Below are 23111 nucleotides of genomic sequence, written 5' to 3'. Positions count from 1 at the left end.
TACTGGAGCTGCCGAATGGGCTTCGGGCATCGGGTGGAAGAGTCGCAATGGTAGGCCGGCGGGGCAGAGATAGGCGCAGGGGCAAGGACAAGGACAACAGTTCGGCGTTGGGGCTGCGCTCGCTGCCCCTGGCCCGCAAGCTCGCCTACTTTGACAGCGAGTTCGAGCGGCTGCAGCGGGAGCGGCGGCTGCCCGCGTCGCGCCCGGAGCGCCTGCGGGTGTTGGAGCCGCTGCTGCGCTGCGGGGCCTGTCCTTCCCCCGACCCGAACGGCGACTGCAGCCTAGTGCTGGCCGCCGGCGTCCTGCTGCTCCTGCTCCTGTCCGGTTGCCTCCTCCTCTGCGGAGGCCCAGCCGCCCGTTTCCTCAGCTTCTGCGGCCGCGTCCTGCTCATTCAGGTGGGTATACGCACTGCGCTCTTTCCTGGCAAGAGACAGGCTGGAAACAGCTGCTTTTTACCGGTACTGTACCTCCTTGTGGCCTTGGACTATATTTGCCTATCTGCACTGCACTTACTGAAGCAGTATATTCCCTCTTTTACATTACCACGTGTACGTGTACTTGTTTAAAAGAATGATCCTTCTGGATGGTATACAAACGAAAGGTTTTCACTGTACCTTACTGCATGTAACGCAACAATTACAGTACCAGGCCCTTCAGCCCATACTGACCCATTTGCCCCGTTTTTCTCAAAAACTTTTCTATCCATTTACCTGTCTAAATGTCTATTCCTCATTATCTTCATTATGTGCCCTGTCATATGACATGGGCAATCATGATTGTCCTTGGTGGCAAATCTTTCTACAGAAATGGTTTGCCATTGCCACCTTGACCCCAGCCATTATCAATACCCATCACAGATTGTCTGCCAGGCATCAGTGGATGCAGAACTGGCACTTACCAGCATCCACCACTTGCTCCCATAGCTTCACATGACCCTGATCATGGGGTGGCTAAGCAGGTGCTACATCTTGCCCAAGGGTGACCTGCAGGCTAGTGGAGGGAAGGAGCACTGTGCACTTCCATTGGTAGAGACGTATCTCCACCCCACCACTCATAAATCTTTATTAAGAATTGTAATTGTATCACTTCTCCACCTCTATCACTTCCTGTGGTGGCTTGTTCAATTAACTCTTGTTCCTTTATTTAGCCACCTTAATCACATTGCAGACATTCCCCCCCTCCCTCCCATTGCTGAGTGAAATTCTGTTGTTGAATTATTTTGTTAGAATTTCAGAAACGAGGGGCAGTTTCTTTCCCCCGGAGGTTTGCACTTCAGAATCGGATTTATCACTGATGGAAAATGTGTTGTCTTCAGCAACAATACGGTGTGAAGACTTGGCCTTGTTTACTTAATGACATGATGGTAAGGGGATTGCCCATGATCTCGTCCCTTGAAATGAGTGGCTTGCTGGGCCATTTCACAGGTCATTTAAGAGAGTCAGCCATAAAGTTGCTTGTTTATTGGCCTTGGTGTATGTTTTACATAAGAAGGAAATCACAAAACCAGATGGGGTTTTATTTATATTGATCCAATCATTTTGTTGTCAGAGTGACTAACAATTCAGATTACTCAGCTGCACTGGTGAGATCTATGTTTAGATCATTTGTCCAGGCCTCTGAATTACTGGTGTAATCATTTAACCAGAATGTGCAGTTGGCTGAAACAGATAAGGGAAGCAAATTTCCCGACAAGACATTAATGAACCAGATAGGCTTGTTTTTAATGCCAATCCAATAACTTCACTGTCATTTTCACTTATGAAACATAGAAACACAGAAAGCCAACAGCACAATACAGGCCTTTTGGCCCACAAAGCTGTGCCGAACATGTCCTTACTCTAGAAATTACCTAGGGTTACCCATAGCCCTCTATTTTTCTAAGCTCCATGTACCCATCCAGGAGTCTCTTAAAAGAGCCTATCGTATCCATCTCCACCACCGTCCTCAGCAGTCCATTCCACGCACTCACCACGCTCTGCGTAAAAAAAAAACACTTACCCCTGACATCTCCTTCCCCTGACATCTACTTCCAAGCATCTTAAAACTGTGCCCTCTCGTGCTAGCCATTTCAGCCCTGGGAAAAAGCCTCTGACTATCCACACAATCAATGCCTCTCATTATCTTATACACCTCTATCAGGTCACTTCTCATCTTCCATTGCTCCAAGGAGAAAAGGCCGAGTTCACTCAACCTATTCTCATAAGGTATGCTCCCCAATCCAGGCAACATCCTTGTAAATCTCCTCTGCACCCTTTTGATGGTTTCCACATCCTTCCTGTAGTGAGGCGACCAGAACTGAGCACAGTACTCCAAATGGGGTCTGACCAGGGTCTTATAGCTACAACATTACCTCTTGGCTCCTAAACTCAATCCCACAATTGATGAAGGCCAATGCACCATATGCCTTCTTAACCACAGAGTCAACTTACATAACAGCTTTGAGCGCCCTATGGACTCAGACCCCAAGATCCCTCTGATTCTTCACACTGCCAAGAGTCTTAGCATTAATACTATATTCTGCCATCATATTTGACCTACCAACATGAACCACCTCACATTTATCTGGGTTGAACTCCATCTGCCATTTCTCAGCCCAGTTTTGTGTCCTTTCAATGTCTCGCAATAACCTCTGTCAGCCCTCCACACTATCCATAACACCCCCAACCTTTGTGTCATCAGCAAATTTACTAACCCATCCCTCCACTTCCTTATCAAGTCATTTATAAAAATCATGAAGAGTAGGGGTCCCAGAACAGATCCCTGAGGCAAACCACTGGTCACTGACCTCCATACAGAATATGACCCATCTACAACCACATTTTGCCTGCTGTGGGCAAGCCATTTCTGGATCCACAAAACAAAGTCCCCTTGGATCCCATGCCTCCTTACTTTTTCATTAACCTGGCATGGGGTACCTTATCAAATGCCTTGCTGAAATCCATATACACTACATCTACTGCTCTACCTTCATCAACGTGTTTAGTCACATCCTCAAAAAATTCAATCAGTCTTCTAAGGCGCACTCTCCAAATGTTCATAAATCCTGCCTCTCAGGATCTTTTCCATCAACTTACCAACCACTGAAGTAAGACTCACTGGTTCATAATTTCCTGGGCTATCTCTACCCCCTTTCTTGAATAAGGGAACAACATCCGCAACCCTTCAATCCTCCGGAACCTCTCCTGTCCCCACTGATGATGCAAAGATCATCACCAGAGGTTCAGCAATCTCCTCCCTCGCCTCCCACAGTAGCCTGGGGTAAATCTCATCCAGTCCCAATTACTTATCCAACTTGATGCTTTCCAAAATCTCCAGCATATCCTCTTTCTTAATATCTATATGCTCAAGCTTTACAGTCCGCTGTAAGTTATCCCTACAATTGCCTACATCCTTTTCCATAGTGAATACTGAAGCAAAGTATTCATTAAGTACCACTGTTATCTCCTACGGTTCCATACACACTTTTTCACTGTCACACTTGATTGGTCCTATTCTTTCACGTCTTATCCTCTTGCTCTTCACATACTTGTAGAATGCCTTGGGGTTTTCCTTAATCCTATCTGCGAAGGCCTTCTCATGGCCTCTTCTGGCTCTCCTAATTTCATTCTTAACCTCCTTCTGCTGGCCTTACAATCTTCTAGATCTCTATCATTACCTAGTTTTTTGAACCTTTCGTGAGCTTTTCTTTTCTTCTTGACTAGATTTTCAACAACCTTTGTACATGATGGTTCCTGTATCCGACTATCCTTTCCCTGTCCCATTGGAACATACCTATGCAGAACTCCAAGCAAATATCCCCTGAACATTTGCCACATTCCCTGAGAGCATCTGTTCCCAATTTATGCTTCCAAGTTTCTGCCTGATAGCCTTATATTTCCCCTTACTCTAATTAAACACTTTCCTAACTTGTCTGTTCCTATCCCTCTCCAATGCCATGGTAAAGGAGATAGCATTGTGATCACTATCTCCAAAATGCTTTCCCACTTAGAGATCTGACACCTGACCAGGTTCATTTCCCAATACCAGATCAAGTACAGTTTCTCATCTTGTAGGCTTATCTACATATTGTGCTAAGAAACCTTCCTGAACACACCTAACAAACTCCACACCATCTGAGCCCCTTGCTTCAGGGAGATGCCAATCAATACTTGGGAAATTAAAATCTGCCACCACAACAACCCTGTTATTATTACACCTTCCCAGAATCTGTCTCCCTATCTGCTCCTCGATGTCCCTGTTACTATTGGATGGTCTATAAAAAACACCCAGTAGAGTTATTGATCCCTTCCTGTTCCTAACTTCCACCCTTTGAGACTCCATAGACAATCCCTCTATGACGTCCTCCCTTTCTGCAGCCGTGACACTATCCCTGATCAGCAGTGCCACACCCCCACCTCTTTTGACTCCCTCCCTGTCCTTTCTGAAACATTTAAAGCCTGGCACTCTGAGTATCCATTCCTGCCCCTTAGCCATCCAAGTCTCTGTAATGGCCACAACATCATAGCTCCATGTACTAATCCACGCTCTAAGCTCACCCGCTTTGTTCATAGTATTCCTTGCATTAAAATAGACACATCTCAAACCATTGGTCTGAGCACATCCCTTCTTTATCACCTGCCTATCCTCCCTCTTGCACTGTCTACAAGCTTTCTTTATTTGTGAGCCAACCGTCTCTTCAGTTTGGTTCCCATCCCCCCAGCAATTCTAGTTTAAACTCTCCCCAATAGCTTTTGCAAACCCCCCCGCCAGGATATTGGTCTCCCTGGAATTCAAGTGGAACCCGTCCTTTTTGTACAGCTCACGCATGCCCCAAAAGAGGTCCCAATGATCCAGCAATCTGAATCCCTGCCCCCTGCTCCAATCCCTTAGCCATGCATTTACCCTCCACCTCATTCTATTCCTATACTCACTGTCACGTGGCACAGGCATTAATCCCAAGGTTACTACCTTTGAGGTCCAGCTTCTTAGCTTCCTTCCTGACTCCCTGTGGTCTGTTTTCAGGACCTCCTCCCTTTTCCTACCTATGTTGTTGGTACTAATGTGTACCATGACCTCTTGCTGTTCACCTTCCCACTTCAGGATATCATGGACGCAATCAGAAACATCCCGGCCCTGGCACCTGGGAGGCAAACTACCATCCGTGTTTCTTTCCTGCGTCCGCAGAATTGCCTGTCTGACCCCCTAACTATAGAGTCCCCTATCACTGCTGCCACTCTCTTCCTTTCCCTACCCTTCTGAGCCACAGGGTCAGACTCCGTGCCAGAGGCGCAGCCACTGTTGCTTCCCCCATGTAAGCCATCCCCCCCCCAACAGTACTCAAGTAGGAGTACTTATTGTTAAGGGGGACAGCCACAGGGGTGCTCTCTAGTATCTGACTCTTGCCCTTCCCTCTCCTGTTACCCACTTGTCTGTCTCCTGAGGCCTCGGTGTGTCTACCTGCCTGTAGCTCCTCCTCATTCTCCCTGACGGGACGAAGGTCATCGAGCTGCATCTCTGGTTCCCTAACATGGTCCCCGTGGAGCTGCGGCTCGATGCACCAGGTGCAGATGTGGCCGTCCGGGAGGCTGGAGAGTTCAGCGGAGGAGGACAAAGGGCTTAATTAGGAAGGGGAAAAAAGATTATGAGAGAAAACTGGCAGGGAACATAAAAACTGACTGTAAAAGCTTTTATAGATATGTAAAAAGGAAAAGACTGGTAAAGACAAATGTAGGTGAATTGATTATGGGGAGCAAGGACATGGCAGACCAATTGAATAATTACTTTGGTTCCGTCTTCACTAAGGAGGACATAAATAATCTTCCAGAAATAGTAGGGGACAGAGGGTCCAGTGAGATGGAGGAACTGAGTGAAATACATGTTAGTAGGGAAGTGGTGTTAGGTAAATTGAAGGGATTAAAGGCAGATAAATCCCCAGGGCCAGATGGTCTGCATCCCAGAGTGCTTAAGGAAGTAGCCCAAGAAATAGTGGATGCATTAGTGATAATTTTTCAAAACTCGTTAGATTCTGGACTAGTTCCTGAGGATTGGAGGGTGGCTAATGTAACCCCACTTTTTAAAAAAGGAGGGAGAGAGAAACCGGGGAATTATAGACCGGTTAGCCTAACGTCGGTGGTGGGGAAACTGCTGGAGTCAGTTATCAAAGATGTGATAACAGCACATTTGGAAAGCGGTGAAATCATCGGACAAAGTCAGCATGGATTTGTGAAAGGAAAATCATGTCTGACGAATCTCATAGAATTTTTTGAGGATGTAACTAGTAGAGTGGATAGGGGAGAACCAGTGGATGTGGTATATTTGGATTTTCAAAAGGCTTTTGACAAGGTCCCACACAGGAGATTAGTGTGCAAACTTAAAGCACACGGTGTTGGGGGTAAGGTATTGATGTGGATAGAGAATTGGTTGGCAGACAGGAAGCAAAGAGTGGGAATAAACGGGACCTTTTCAGAATGGCAGACAGTGACTAGTGGGGTACCGCAAGGCTCAGTGCTGGGACCCCAGTTGTTTACAATATATATTAATGATTTGGATGAGGGAATTAAATGCAGCATCTCCAAGTTTGCGGATGACACGAAGCTGGGCGGCAGTGTTAACTGTGAGGAGGATGCAGGGTGACTTGGATAGATTGGGTGAGTGGGCAAATTCATGGCAGATGCAACTTAATGTGGATAAATGTGAAGTTATCCACTTTGGTGGCAAAAATAGGAAAACAGATTATTATCTGAATAGTGGCCGATTAGGAAAAGGGGAGGTGCAACGAGACCTGGGTGTCATTATACACCAGTCATTGAAAGTGGGCATGCAGTTACAGCAGGCGGTTTAAAAGGCGAATGGTATGCTGGCATTCATAGCAAGAGCATTCGAGTACAGGAGCAGGGAGGTACTACTGCAGTTGTACAAGGCCTTGGTGAGACCACACCTGGAGTATTGTGTGCAGTTTTGGTCCCCTAATCTGAGGAAAGATATCCTTGCCATAGAGGGAGTACAAAGAAGGTTCACCAGATTGATTCCTGAGATGGCAGGACTTTCATATGAAGAAAGACTAGATGAACTAGGCTTGTACTCGTTGGAATTTAGAAGATTGAGGGGGGATCTTATTGAAACATATAAAATCCTAAAGGGATTGGACAGGCTAGATGCAGGAAGATTGTTCCCGATGTTGGGGAAGTCCAGAACGAGGGGTCATGGTTTGAGGAGAAAGGCGAAGCCTTTTAGGATTGAGATTAGGAAAAACTTCACACAGAGAGTGGTGAATCTGTGGAATTCTCTGCCACAGGAAACAGTTGAGGCCAGTTCATTGGCTATATTTAAGAGGGAGTTAGATATGGCCCTTGTGGCTAGGGGGATCAGAGGGTATGGAGGGAAGGCTGGTGCAGGGTTCTGAGTTGGATGATCAGCCATGATCATAATAAATGGCGGTGCAGGCTCGAAGGGCCGAATGGCCTACTCCACCTATTTTCTATGTATTCTATGTTTTTCACAGACTAGTCCTATTCCCTTATGTGCGCCCTGTAACTTTTTTCCTTATTTACGCAATTCCCTCCTGAAAGTTACTGTTAATGTTGCTTTCACCTGTGCTTCCAGCAATACATTCTAGATTACAATTACGCACATTGTCAATTCACACTAAAAATAATTTTTTTTTTTGCAAATTTGTGGTTGCTGACCATGGGCACTGAAAACAATGTGGATGTATTTCTCTATCAGAGCTACTGGTGATTTCGGGAAAGCAAATTTCTCCCTACGTCTTTTAATATTTGGTTTCATCCTAGTAAGTCTCTTCTGTTGCCTTCTGAAGCCTTGACATGCTCCATAAACTATCTGGAGAGCTACCCACTATTTCAATATTGACATAATGCCCTTGCTTTTCTAAATATTTTGATTGTTAAGTGCTGTGTCATATAATGTAGGCAATCATAGTCTTTCCATGACACTGACTGTTCTTGGTAAATTTTTCTACAGAAGTGTTTTCCCATTGGCTTCTTCTGGGCAGTGTCTTTACAAGACGGGTGACCCCAGCCATTATCAATACTCTTCAGAGATCGTCTGCTTGGCGTCAGTGGTCGCATAACCAGGACTTGTGATATGCACCGGCTGTTCATACGACCATCCACCACCTGCTCCCATGGCTTCACATTGCACTGATCGGGGGCTAAGCAGGTGCTACACCTTGCCCAAGGGTGACCTGCAGGCTAGCAGGGGAAAGGAGCACCTTACACCTCCTTTGGCAGAGACAGATCTCCAGGCTGCCACCCCATAAATATTTAACTGTTAATAAAACCGAGGATCCCCAAAGTGTATGACCTACTTTGGTAGAAGGGGAAAACATTGAAGAACAGTGTTTAGGTGATAAAAGGATCAAAAGCATTGGTGTTCAGAGAGACCTGGATGTCCTTCTGTATGACTCACTGAAAGCCTGAGCCAGTGCAACAAGCAATTAGGATAGCAAATAGTATTTTGACCTTGATTCCAAGTGGATGTGAGTACAACAGTAAAGGTAATATACAGAGATTATTTAGAGCCTATGTGAGCTCATGATTTACGTTGATCTACTTGTTAATTAACATAATATTTGTCCATAGTTTTATGAAAATCACTTTTGAATTGCATTCTTTTGTGAAATTTTGCAGAGTTAAAAAGGATGAGTAAGAAACTACAGTCAGCTCAGCTGTAAAATGTGCACCAGTTCTGCTTTTAGGGTTTAAACTGCCATCTTAGATCATAAGAACTGGGCCATTTGCCCCATTGAGTCTGTTCCTCAATTTCATCATGGCTGATCCAATTTTCTTATCAGCCCTCAATCTCCTGCCTTACCCCATATTCCTTCATGTCCTGATTAATGAATCTATCAATCTCTGCCTTACGTATACCCAATGACTTGGCCACCACAGCCACCTATGGCAACAAATTCCACAGATTTGCCACTCTCTGGCTGAAGAAATTCCTCATCTCCATTCTAAATGGATGTCCCTCTATTCTGAGGTGATGTCCTCTGGTTTTAGACTCCCCACCGTAGGAAATATCCTCTCCACATCTACTCTTTTGGGGCTTTTCAACATTCAATAGGTTTCAATGAGATTCTCCCTTCAATCTTCTGAATTCCAGTGAGTACAGGCCCACAGCCGTCCAACCTTCCTCCTATCTTGGTGAGGTGCTGTTGGCCAGCCTTCTGTGCTTCACTAAGTTGATCACAGGGGAGTTTGCTTTCATGCTGCCAGATGTTGACATCAGATCAGGTGCCAAGTTTATATCAGTTTTCATGCTGGAGTTTTTGAGCAATGAGTTGGATCAGGCTTGTTCGAGACATTCTAACTCCAGGCTTAAGATGATACGAGTAATTGGGGGGAGGGGGCTGACACTGCTTGCAGTATGTTGGCAATTTCAGCTTTGTAGAAGTAACAAATCTTGAACCACCCCCCAAGTCTGGGCCAAGTGTCAAATCCCAATTTAAGAACTTGACCAATGTTGGGTGTAATCGTGATATCAAGCCAGGAGAAAGGATGCTATTCAGGGTCTTGGTTGTCTTGGGTGATAAGAATTTTAGAAACAGCAAGCATCTGCTGGAGGAACTTATTGAGTCAGGCAGCATGGAGGGATGGAGGCTGAAGAGTTTATAGATTATTTATTTATTTATTGAGATACAGTGCAGAGTAGGCTCTTCCAGATCTTCGAGCCACTGCCAGCAATCCCCTGAATTAATCATATCCTAACTAACTTACCAACCAGTAGAAAATTTAGAGCATCCAGAGAAAACCCACGCAGTCACAGGTGAGGATATAAACTTACAGGCAGCTGTGGGAATTGAACCCAGATCGCCTGTACTGTAAAGCATTGTGTTAACCACTATGCTACCGTACCACCCTGATATTTCAAGTCAAAATCCGACTTGGGTCACTTATGCAGATGTTGATCGAAGACTTTGGTTTATGGTGCTGCTGCAGGAATGGACTAGTACTGCTATTAGGCTTTTGATTCCAGGTCTATGCTGTTGAAGCTTTTGTGCCAAGGACTACGGAGAAGGTAAAATTATATTTTCTGGAGTTTTAGCTCCAGGTTAAGGAACATGACCGAACTTTTTCCTTTCCAGTCTCTAGTTCCTTTCCTCCAGAAATTTCACCCATTCAATATTAGTTGTGGGTTTGAAAGATGGAACAATTCTCACGGAAGTGTGTTTCTTATTTTCAGTTGCTGCCTTATTGGGATTGGACGTTGTACTCCAATACAGACTGCCTGATCAGGAACCCCTATTACTTTGCAAGGGGCCTTGAGTCCTTGCAGCTCACAGACTGCATCAATGTGAGTTCAGAACTATTGTGACAAAAGTTTCTAACATTATACCTCAAAGTCTTTCTGAAACTTCGATCGAGGGAGTTCAGATCTTGTTCTAATGTGAAAATAACATTACCACCCCCCCCCCCCCCGGGCCAACTTGTATTGTGTGGTCAGGCTAACTATAAAGAATTGGGATTGAATGATTTGATTATCTGTCATCGCCCCTGAGCCAGTGTTTATGAGCTGTTGTTCCTTTCCACATTTTGTGGCACATCGGGTGGCAAGCTTGCTATTTCTTTAGTATTTTTGCCTGTTAGTTTTTTTTACGAGGCTGAGTTGTTAGCTTAATGTTCAACCCAGCATGGATGGAAAACGTGCAAGATGCTGGCGGGATTTGTACCCAGGACCACTCGCCTCAAAATCCAGTGCAGATGCCACCACACCATTGACCAACTATTTATGAACTGTACTGATGCCTATTTGAGACGGTGTATGTTGCGCAATGGTAATATAAGAAATACATCCCCTTTCCTGCTGGTTAATGTGGGGGGAAGAAACAAATGATCATTTTCATTTAATTTTTGTGGTAAAATAATATTTTTTGAAGAGAAAATGAGTTTTACTGATAGGTTGAAACTATAGGATTTTGTACGCATTTATTGCTTTAGTTCAAGGGTTTCCAACGTTTTTTATGCCTTGGACCCCTACCATTAAGTGCTTTAGTTGATGTCTTGTAGTACAATTGGACATTGTACTCTAATGTCCTTAAGTTAGTTTGGATGACTATAATTGGCCTTGGTATCCTCAAGCAAAAGAAAATAATATTTTGCCAGCAATTGAACCCATGCAGTCAGCACTATATTAGGCACCAGTAACCTGCCAAAGTCTTGGTCTAGGCTCATGTGTAAGCTACAGTTTGCGAAATACTTGGCATCTGGAATCCAAGTTGTGGTGGAGCTCACAAGTTAGAGTTTAAGGGAAAATAAACATTGTTGAAAAATTTAATTATTTTCTGCAGCGAGTATCTGTTTTAAATTATTAGAGTTGCTTGTTTGAAACCTTTAATAGTTGCATATTTACTTGTAAAGGTATGCCAGAAATACCCAACAGTGGAATCTCTGCAGAAAGTGGATTCAAAGGTTGTTCTTCAAAAGTATCTGCGTCAGAATCTACCCCTTGTAGTAACAGATGGGGCTGAAGAATGGGTTGCCATCAGGGAGTTCACTGTGCCATTTCTAACTCGGGTAAGTGCATAAGGAAGCTTTCTCTATACCCTCTTTGTAACTACTTTGACCATGATTCAGTTGCCTATAGAATGGATTTCAGGTCTTTGGTGTGCTAAATCTGCCCTCTTCTTGGAGGACACCTGATTGAGAGCACTGTCTACCTTGGTAGAAGCATACCCAGGATTAAGAAGAAAGCAAAACAACTTGGAGGCATCGGCATGGAAGTTTTCATATTAGAGCAGATACAACATACAAAAAAAAAGCCCTGTGAAAATGGAGTCCTTACAGGAATCAGGATGGAGGAGATGACAATCAAGACAACTGTGGGAGTTGGTAAGATTGTAAAGGTAAAGAAAGTAAGTGGCTAGCCTATCCTTTGTGATGGAGGTATAGCTGTCAACAAGGTAAAAATTGTGTATAATATATGCCGAAATTGTTTTTCTTGTTAATGCTGCTTATTTCATGCTAAGAGCCTGTGATGCCGATGCAAGTAAGTTTTTTTATTGTATCTGTGTGTACAGTACTTGTGCATGTGATAATAGACTCAACTTTGACTTTGAGTCAGATATGGGCAATGTGAAAGCAGTATGGAAAATAGGAACAATAGTAGTTACTTTTTTGAATTCTGAGTGCATAAAGCAGTTACCAATACATTCTTCAGTGACATGGGGGGAGTATTGAGGGAAGGGCCTAAACAGGACAATTCCTTGGTTCAAATTAAACAAAGACATTTGACCATAAGACACAGGTGCAGAATTAGGCCATTCAGCCCATTGAGTCTGCTGTCCATTTCATCATGGCTGATCCACTCCCCTCTCAACCCTATTCTCCTGCCTTCTCCCCATAACCTTTCACGATCTAATTAATCAAGAACCCATCAATCTCTGCCTTAAGTGCACCCAGTGACATGACCCCCACAGTGACCTGTGGCAACGAATTCCACAGATTCACCACCCTCTCTGAGAAATCCCTCCCCATCTCTGTTCTATTTTGAGATTAGTGACAATCTGGCAGACAGTGGCTGATGTTCAGTGGGAGGATCATAATCCAGTGGACGTAATAACTGTCTGAGAGCTGACATTCCGCTTCTGCAAGTTAGAGACCAGTGCTAGACGACTGGCTGGCAGGAACTCTGATCCCATCTGCAGGAGCTGAGACTTGGCTCAGACTGACATCATAATTTTTCACTTCCCTGAAATCACAAACTTCTTCATTGAAAGCGGAGTTTTGTAGAGGTTGCACTTCAGAGAGCTGACTCCACGGAGAAAAGCAAAGACAGCAACGATCAGATTCTTTTAACTTGGACTCTGTGAGCAGGCTTTACCCTGAATCTGGGGATTGGAACAAGCAACTAGGAGCAGTAGGTCAGCAGGTCCTTCTGGCCTTCCCACTATTTAATATGATCATGGCTGATCTGTGCTGGCCTAAACTCTTTTCTGTCATCTCTCTCTGTACTCTGTTCCTCGATCTATTAAATATTCATGCACCTCCATTGTAAATATTTCTCATCAACCAGCTTCCACCACCCAAGGCATAGAAAGCCACCCTCTGCAAGAAGAAATTTCTAGATAGTTCAGTCTTAAATGACCATCCCTTTATCTTGTAGTTGTGCCTCCTTGTTCAAGACACCCCAAATTTATCCTGTCAAGCTCCCTTAGCTTTTGTATGTTTGAATAAGATCACTTTAGATTCTCCTGAAATCTAAGAAATACTGGTCCAAACTATTTAATCTGTCTTGTTGGACAGCCTTCTCATTCCAGGAGTTAGCCTGGTGAATCTCCTTTGTACTGCCTTCAGAGATACTATGTCCTTTTTTTTAGATTAGGAGACCAAACTGCATGCAGTATCCCAGGTGAGACCCTGCACAATTGCAAGAAAACCATCATATTTTTAAACTCCAACTCATTGACAATGCCACTTGCCTCCTTAACGATATATGGATGTGTCAACTATCTCTAGAACACACAGATCCACCTGTACAAGCAGGTTATCTCCTTTAAGACAATTATGATTTGCCTTTTGATTTCTCTTACCAAAGTGCATGAACTTAAACCTCCCCACTCTATTTGCCCATTCACTCAATCTGTCTTTCCCTTTAAATCATCACAGGAGCCTCATTAAAATGTGCTGTTCCACCTAGTTTTGTATCATTAGGAAATGTGGAAAGCTAACATACAGAAAAGTCTATGCCCACAAATCATTTATCCCTCTGTGCCTTTGCACTACTGAGAGCTTGTGTCAGGCCTTTGGTATTTCTCCCTCCCACTGCTCCAGAAACGCACCAAGTCATCACCGATTGCAGACTCCCAGATGACCTTTGACCCATGGTAAGCCATCCACCATGCAATTGAATGAAATTAGCCCAGATTACCAGGATATCATGGGGCAGCACTGTAGCATAGCGCTTAACATGATGCTGTTACAGCTTGAGGCACTGGAGTTTGGAGTTCAACTCTAGCATCCTCTGTAAACAGGTTTGTATGTTCCTTCTCGTGTGTGTGTGTGTGGGTGCGGGGGGAGGGGTTCCTCCCACGGTCCAAAGGCATGCAGGTTGCCAAACACCCAGTGGGGGTGGGGGAAGAACAAATCATGTAAACATTAAAAAGTAAACAAACAACATTTGGAATTAAAGTTCACATAGTGAGTTCACAGCCACAAAGCCAGGAGCCCGTTAGTTGCAGGTCATAGCCTCAGTTCAGCACAGAGATAAGTAAACCATGATAAGCAGCAAGCTGAACAATGGTCCACCCCTCGCCACCAGCTCCAACACCCTGATCTTTTCAGTCTGGCCTGGCACTTACATTTGCCAAACCTCGGCTTGTTCCTCACTCTCAGACCCAATGTGCTCTGTCTCCTCAATGCGCTCTTGGGCCTGGATCCCTCTGCAGCAATTCAACCCATACCCGAGCCGTCTGATCTAGCCCGGTGCTTAAATCAGTCAAACATCAGCTTGTTCCTCACTCTTGGGCTCTGGCCCCGCTGCCTCAACTCTGGCTCATCTTGGATCCACCGCTTTGAGTCGGCTCCAAGTCCACTCCAGCAATGGCCATACATTGAGCAGGCTCTGCCCTGTTTTGGGTGGAAAATATTACTAATCGTGTCGGCTTTGAGGCATCCCAGTGAATGAGTACCAAATGCAGTAAAAACACTTGTTAGTTGCTATCTAGCACATCCTGTGAATATTACAGGCTGTTGAGACACTTTTCAGAGAGTAGTGGTTTGGCCATCTCTAGGCTGTCCTTTTAAGGAAATACTGTGTAGCCAAATTACTAAATGCGAAAAATGGGTTTTAGTTTGACTGTAAATACTCGACTTCTGCTAGCAAGAGGAAATGCACAGTGTGAAACTTGTGATGCAGTTAGATTCTCAACTTGATACTAGTGGAACAACATAAACACAAGAGATCCTTCCGATGCTGAAATCCAAAGTAACATATGCAAAAATGCTGGAGAACCGAGTCCTGATGAAGGGTCTCGGCCTGAAACGTCAACTGTTTGTTTTCATGGATGCTGCCTGATCGGCTGAGTTCCTCCAGCATTTAGTGTGTGTTATGCAAGGAGAACAACAGATACTCTATAATGAATTGAACCAGCTTTGCAATGCATTCCAAATTGATTCATGATATAATGTCCCTTGGGCCAAGTATTTTTTTATTTAGGATTTGTGCATAAAATTTGGGTGTAAATGGATGTAATTTTTAGCTAATCTCTGGTATTGGGGTGAAAGTAAGGGGCACTTCTGGAAAATTTTCCTTCTCATCATGAGATGACAAATTCCTACATATTCTATCACTGCCCAAAAAACCTCTATGTTGATAGACCCATCAATAAGTTTAGGGGAGTTATTGCTGCATCTAATGTACTGGCACACCACTCATATTTATGTCTTCATTTGTAATCCAGATAATGCGGGGCTTCGTTTATGCTTTTATATAGAAAAAGGAAAGGTGCATACGTGCTTTCCTTCGTCTTTCAGCTGGTTTCAATTCTGTGCACTAAAAGCTAATGGCTTCCTGAGGAACTGGAGATGTAAAATTAGTCTCTGGAATCCAGTGCAACAAGTCTGTAAGATTTCCATACATAAAAGTACAATCTTTGCTTCCTCAAGGGAATTCCTCAGTTACACTAAAGGCTATTGCTGTAAATTCTTAGCAACACTAACTTCAGAGCTGTTGTGTTTATTTACATCACAGTAAGTTAAATGAGCAGACTTGTGAACCTTCTGGCCGATGAGGAGATAATGCCATAAGTTGTTATCCCCGGTTACAGATTTGAGATCTGCTTGATTATTGAATTCTTGAGCTCAGTGTTCCAGTTATATTTTCATCAACGTGGGAATTGTTTGACAATGTTAAGGAGCATGAAGGGAATGAGCAGCACTGCTGTCAGAAGAAGGCTCCTGTACTCAAGCAATCTCCTCTCTCTGTCTTTTTCTCTTTTGATGGTGAGTGAGAGCCTGTCGGTCCTGTAATCCGGGGGGGCTCGGAGAAGCGACACAGAAGATTGGAACAGCGAGCTGCTGGCCTCCCACTCTCATTGGTGCAAGAGTGATCTCTCCATCTCTCTCTCTCTCCCCCTGGCTGGTGAGAGAGAGCCTGTCTGAGACACCAAAGTGTTGGGTAGTTTTTGATGGACTCTAGATCAAGGTCTCTTTGGGGGCTTTTGCTAATGCTTGCATGGTGGGGGGGGGGTGTTCAGTGCTTTTGCTGGTGCAAGTGGGGGGAGGGGGAGGGCCGATGCATCTGCTTGTACGTCGGGGGGGAGGTCTTCGGGGTTCTGATGTTTCTGTCATACATTCTTTGGGTTTTTTTTTTGTTTTGAGGATGGCTGTGAAAATTAAGAATTTCTGATTGTGTACCATTTGCACTCTCTGGTATTAAGTTGAACCAGTTGAACAAATCTCACCTTGGAAGTAGTGGTGACACCATCTTGCTCAGCAGGGAAAATTATTAAACCATGCGCATTTAAGGTATACTGGGAGTCTTCTGGTCCACCGTGAGCAGTTTTATCATCAAGATGGGGTAATATGAAACCAATATTCCCAGGGGAGGAAGTTGGGTGTGGATTGGCAGGTGCTCATGAGGATGTGGAGAAGATGTCCAGTCATGTAGTTCATTGTGTGAGAGAACAGCTTAAACCCAGGACTGACAATAACTTATTTATGCTCTGCTGGCAAAGTGCCTGCAGATAATTCATAGAACAGTCGTTGACTCTGAGTTGTGTTGGAAGTACGGCAGAGAACCAAAACCTTGATCAAGGGCTATGCTGAAAAAGTAAAGAGTAATAGGAACATTCCAGAGCTTTCATCCTCATCAGTTAAAGGTAAATCTGTCAGTGGTGGAACAATTAAAAGTGAGGGTGGTCAAAGCCAGAATTGTAGATGGTAGTTAAATTGGAGATAAGAATTTTGAAGTTAGGATATTGCTTAACCAGAACCCAAAAGATCAACAAACACAAGATAAAGAGTGAATGAGATCCTGGATGTTATTACACTGGTAGAGAAGTCATTCATGATCTCAAGTTCATGCAGTATAGAATGTAGTAGACTGGTCAGCAATACACTAGACTAGTTTGTTTAGAGAAGGGGGCATGGAAAAGAGTAGATAATTTGTTTGGAGTATGATTAGACTGATTTGTAGGTGTGGAAAGAGGCCTTGGTGATATCATTGATATATGGCCCAAAGCTTATTGTGTTAATTATAATCCCATGGTTTTGAAGAAGTTACCTGAGACTCAGATTTACCAAGCAGAAGAATGGAGTTACTACCTAGGAAACTGAATATATTGCAGGGAATGAAGAAAATACAAACTTTGTAGTTTTGGTCTTCTAATATTTAATTTGTGGATATTTCAACTACCCAATGTGGAACAAATAGTCTGATAATTTCAAGCCAGTGAAAGAAGGAGGCAGTGGTGACAATCATAAATTGTTTCAGCTCATACGCAAAGAGAAATGTAGTTAAGAAATAGGAGAGATATTTGAGGGATGCTGGATGTAATTAAGCAAGCATCAGAAAGCCGATTCAGAGCTATCTTGTCATTACTAATGAGAATGAAATTAGATTAGTGTGGTCCCCATGCCAGATGGATAATGCTGGAGAGGTCTTGGTACAAGATGGTGTGCTGAAGGCCTGAGACGGATCAAGAAGGTCAAGTTCAAGAAACATTCAGACTTGAGCGAAAGGATTGAGCCTGTGTTGCTGTCTCTTTTGCAGTTATTCAGTGGACATCCAGTGCTGCAAAACACAATTGTGTGCAGTTACTGGGACTCTCATCACTCTCTGGAGAAAAGCCCAGGTGCTTTCTTAGAAAAGGTCCATCATCAAAGGCTTTCCCAGTGGGCAATTCAGTGGTAAGACACAAGGCTTCTATTCTACTTGATTAATATAGGGTTAGATTCTCCTAAGTATCCATTCCAAATTCAGTGCAGTACACAAACGTTTTTTTAAACTAAGTCTTCCTTCCAAAGCATTGATTATGCCTGCAAATTGTAATCTTGGTTTTGTCTTGGAAGCAAATTACAACCAACAAGGGAGATTATCTCCTAATAAATGTTAACATTTGAAAGAAAGTCAGAATCTGATTTTCTTTCTGTCTTGGTCAACTGACTTTCCAGTAAAGATAAGAATGGTGAATTCATGAGTCAGATGTCAAAATCAAACTTCCATTTGAAACAGTGGCATGTTGCTACTGGGCAGGTTCTGCCACCTCCCACAACTCTATTGACTCTCGCAATTATGGCAGTCCCATTTACTGAGATTGCGATTACACTGTGTCACTTTGGTTACCACTTATTGTATTTTAAGCTTCCTGATCAACCTTTACAGAACAGGTGTCCCACTTGTATTTTAAGCTTCCTGATCAACCTTTACAGAACAGGTGTCCCACTGATGATACTCCTTTTCGTTGTTAATGATTAATTTCAGAGAGAGGCTGATCTGATTTCTTCATTCTTGGACCATGTTGCTTCATATTGCGTTTCACAGTAACGTGCATTGAAACTGCATTGTCCTCTATCATTTTGCTTTTGTTTTATGATTTTGAAATGGTGGTGAATCTCTCTTGGTTTTGGGATGATGTTTGGTCCTAAAGAGGCACCACGGTAATGTAGCGGTTAGTGCGACACTTTTCCAGCATGGGGTATCAGAGCTCGGAGTTCAAGTCCGCTGTCCTCTGTAGGCAAGTTTGTATGTTTCTTCCCGTGTATATGTGGGTTTTCTCCAAGTGCTCTGGTTTCCTCCCACGCCCCAAAGACATACTGGTTGGTAGGTTAATCAGTCATTGTAAATTGTTCCGTGATTAGGCTAGCATTAATCGGTGGGATGCTGGGCAGTGCACCTCGAAGGGCCTTTTCGGCACTTGTTTCTCTGAATAAATTAAAAAAGTAATTAGGGTGGATATACTTGTGAATTGAACAAAGGCTATTGGTCAAATTTCAATCTTGATACTTAACCACAGAATAGAGACAACAGATAAGTCTGTTATTTTTCCGTAGGAAGAATTGTAACAAAGCAGCAGCAAAGGTGATCCGTGGGTTCTATCAGCGACCTTACTTCCTCCCTCCAGTGGTGGAATTATCGGAATCTAACTGGTTGCTAATGGCCTCACAAGCAGGAGATGGTGGCACAGGGAATATTTTTGTAAAGGTAATGAAACCGTTTATATTAAATGAGCATTGAGAGACCTGATACTTTTCTCAGTCTTTTTGTACGTTCCATTTCTGAACATCTCAAACATTTCTGGGGCTTAGTTAGAAGATAAACACGGGATGTTCTGCAGATGTTGGAAATCTGAAGCAACCCACACACACAAAATGCAGGAGTAACACCAGGTCAGGCAGCATCTATGGAAATGAATGAACAGTCAATGTTTCTGGCTGAGCCCCTTCTTGAGGAAGGGTGAAAACGCCACATTGAAAGGTGCGAGTATGGAAAGGAGGAGAGCTAGGAGAGGAAGAGATCTGATAGGAGAGCAGAGTGGACCACAGGAGAAAGGAAAGGAGGAGGAGCATCAGGGGAGGTGATAGGCAGGTGAGAAGAGGTCTGAGGTCAGATTGGGGAATAGGGAAGAGTTAGCAGATACATATTAGTTTATTTCTTTTGTTGATGATAGTTTGTGAGGTTAATTAATATAGATTTGAGTGGCTCTGTGGATTAAATGACTTTATTTTCCCTCTTCAGATGGGAGATCATGATGGGGACTTGCTGATGTGGATTGCTCAGCTTCAAGGAGTTTTTGAGGTTCAGCTCCTACCCAGGGATATATGTGCAAGCAACTGTACCCATTATACGATGCAGCTTTCACCTGGACAGACAGGTATGCAAAGTTATACTGATGGAAACGTGATTTTTGTGTTATTAAGTGTACTTTTAAATATAAACAGGTTTCTATTCTTTCTAATGGAACTGTGTAAGAGTATATGCTGCTTATGAAATATGTTGAAATTTATTAAAAAAAGGTACAGAAAATAGTGGGGATACTCATCATGTCAGCCAGTATTTTTGGAGAGGAAATTGGTTTGTTGAACTTCATTATTAAAGAGTTTCAATTTAAAAGTGGATCCTTCTGTTAATGCTAATGCAGTGTATCTTACGGTTTGAAGGAGACATTAGACAGGGAAATTTATTGGACTTTTAAGTATTGATTTGGGAAAGTTGATTTCCTTGTTTTGTGCATTATGGGGTGCTTGCAGAAAGCGAAGTCTCGCACTGAAGCTCTTATCTGAGTGAAGTAAAATATTCAAGGTTACAATCAACAAGCTACAGTCAACTTCCATGCTCGATAGAGAGAGAAAAAAAAGATAATCCGAGATCACAAACTGAAAAGTATATGGCTAAGAACAAAAGTGGCCAGGATGTTATCAATAGACAAATATACAATAGATTCACACGTTGATCTTGGGATCAGTGATCAATGAGATGAGATGCACGAGAACATGAATACTATATTTTGTCCATCATACTTGTTCCACTATTTAAATACATCATTGTACCAGAGGCCATATGATAGTATTGCAGCACAGGGATCAAGAGCAGAATGGAGAACATTTAACTATACTGTAAGTACAAGGAGTACTGAGAGAATGTTTGGTTAACTAAATGCATGTTTGTGTATCTCTAGTTGCTGTACCACTTAGGATGTGGGAGGTTCAGTATCGTGCTTTCAGCTCCACTGCCATTGGACTTGCTGCAACCGGAAACTGGCTTCAAGACTCCAGGTGATGGTGTCGGAAATGGTTCTACAAGAGCATATCCTGCCTCAGGAAATCTAGGATTTGGACAGTGGCCCAGTGTGTACTGTTTTGAGTTTGGGCTGCATCCCTGCAATCTGGTCGGATCATGTCACCTTTTTCCCCTTGATTGTTTAGCGGGTTTGATTTATCAGTTTTCTAGGGTTACAAAAAAGAGAGCATTATAACATGTTTCAGCTGCTCAATGCGGAAGGGCGTACAGTCTAAAGCTTGCAGTGGGTTATGCATCTACAAAAAGTAATATTTAATAGAATATTGACTTTGGGTATCAAAGGGCTAGAATGACAAAATGGGGAAGAGAAGTTTTGTTGCATCGATTCTTGTCAACCCATCACAAATATACCATAATGGTAATTTCTCTTTTAGGAGGCTGCACAGTTCAGATGCATCAGAGTGTCTGTAACTTGTAAGGCTGAAAGAGTTTATGAGAGGCTTCACTAACTTGGCCTACTACCGTATAAGTAGAAGTGGGAGAAAATATCCAACTGTTTAAGACAAAGGGTTTTGGGTCAGTAAGTAAGATATTGAGGTGGAGGAACTTGAAACAAGAGAATTTTTTTAAGAGTAGAGATAGTAAATTTCAGAATGAAATCAGGAAACCCTTTTTGTATGAAGTGTAGAAAAATATAGAACGTTCTCAAAAGGCTATAGGTCCCGCAATTACTGAACTATTTAAAAACTTTTATTTTTCAGTATTGGCGTTAAAGGAGAGAAAAGAAATCCATTTCCAATAAACCGAGGAATGCTGGTGAAATGTTACTGATCTCTAGGGTGATGTGTATCTTGTCTAGAAGCTAGAAGAGAAGCATTATGGATGTTTACGGGGGTGTTGAAGGGAATAGTGTAGTTTCTGGTGGGATGGATAAAAAGAACAATGCCATCATATAGAGGTGGGTAAGAGCTTAAATCTCAGCAGGAAGAATGTTGGCTGCAGACTGCTGTATAGAATAGGGGCCACTGATCTCTGCAGGAAATAATGAGATATATGCTTCCGTCTGGTGGAAGGGAAAAGGACTTCAAATACGCTTCACAAAGGGGAGGAAATTATCCGGAAGAGGAGAGCTGTATCTCCCTGCAGGAAGAAGGAGAAGATTGTACATCTCTTCAAGGAATGTGAGAAGAAAGGTGGTCGTAGATCTCTTAAAAAGAGCCACTTCCTTTAAAAAAAGGTTGAATGTCATTAACTCTGGGTTTTGATTAAATCACTAATTTGCTGGATATCTGGTGGTTGAGGAAGAACTGGTTTGAAGTAGTGAAAGTTCAGGATGTACAATCAAACTGGTTGGTTCAGGGTATAAAATTTTGATTATTTCTTGAAGAAACTAGGAAATGCAGCTTCAGCTGTGAGAAGAAAGGTTAAAATAAAAATTAAAAAAGTGAAAATCTGAAGTATAAACAAAATGTACATTTATGAATTGGCCATTAGTTGCAAAATAAGTGTTGTGATTATGAGAAAGTGTCCTAGGACAGAACCTCGTTGAAATGAACATTTTAGATGACTCCGATACTAATGTTTATGATTGAGTATAAGACAAGTTTGCTGCTCAGATTTGATCCCTTTGCTGTGATGATAGTCTAGATTCCAACGTGCAAAGAATCTAATCAGAGGTGTGTAATGTAAAAGGGATTCTGATTTCTGCCTGTGAAGCCATAAACATTTCATGGATTAAATCTGTGAATGAAATACAGTGGTTTGCTCTGCAGAACTATGGTAAAATTCGAGTTTTCAGCCAACCTTAATTTTACTTGCCCTGTGATTTATCATGAGTGTCAAAAGGCAAATATAAAATTGCTATGTTGGAATAATTGTAAAGTAATGTGTTTTTATGTTTAGAACAATTGTTGAACTATGCCACATTCTGTTATTGAGAATTCTGTGCTAAAAATAAACTTGTCAATAGAACAACCAAATCTGTTTTCTGGGTACTGTCCCTGAGAGAATACATGGTTCACAATCTTCACACCTGAAAGCTGAGCAGATTTATCAGTGCAAATACGTATCTGTAACTACGAGCTGCCTCTATAAAATCACGAATGTATTAAGCAATTAAAGTTGATTCTGGGAAGAAAAGACAAACAATGTTCAGCTGAACACTGCCTCACTGCACTCAGCGTGACTGTGTGAGTGCACACTGCTTGTCAGTTGGCAGTGTCCTAGATGGTGCTGGTAGTGAATCTGAACAGATTATTGTGGAATCTGCAAACAATGCCCGAGTGTTTACCGGTGCAATGTTGTACCCACAGTGACTTAGTTCTCATAGGCCTTTATGTTTTGGCTACTTTGCAATGCTGCTAGATCTGTGTCTTGCAACTTGGTTTGTAAAATATTACGATCCTACTTTACATGACAAGATACAACACTGGGCG

The 23111-nt window shown here is 42.9% G+C and overlaps 1 protein-coding gene across 2 annotated transcripts; it reads left to right on the top strand.

Annotated features, from left to right (window-relative positions):
• LOC140190836 (uncharacterized) lies at positions 1 to 22646 on the top strand. Of its 2 annotated transcripts, XM_072247712.1 has the most exons (8): positions 1 to 395; positions 10183 to 10293; positions 11358 to 11513; positions 17710 to 17846; positions 18990 to 19140; positions 19675 to 19810; positions 20615 to 20711; positions 21438 to 22646. In XM_072247712.1, the coding sequence occupies exons 1-8, from the start codon at positions 48 to 50 to the stop codon at positions 21505 to 21507; spliced, it is 1206 nt and encodes a 401-aa protein (XP_072103813.1). In that variant the 5' UTR covers positions 1 to 47; the 3' UTR covers positions 21508 to 22646. The 2 variants fall into 2 exon arrangements, with proteins under 2 accessions (XP_072103813.1, XP_072103814.1); XM_072247713.1 differs by lacking the exons at positions 17710 to 17846; positions 18990 to 19140.
• The last annotated feature ends 465 nt before the right edge of the window (positions 22647 to 23111 follow it).

The sequence above is a fragment of the Mobula birostris genome, chromosome 31 (assembly GCF_030028105.1).
Source record: "Mobula birostris isolate sMobBir1 chromosome 31, sMobBir1.hap1, whole genome shotgun sequence".
NCBI lineage: Eukaryota > Metazoa > Chordata > Chondrichthyes > Myliobatiformes > Myliobatidae > Mobula > Mobula birostris.
The sequence above is the reverse complement of the archived record's forward strand: the minus strand, read 5'-3'. Positions and strand labels throughout refer to the sequence as shown.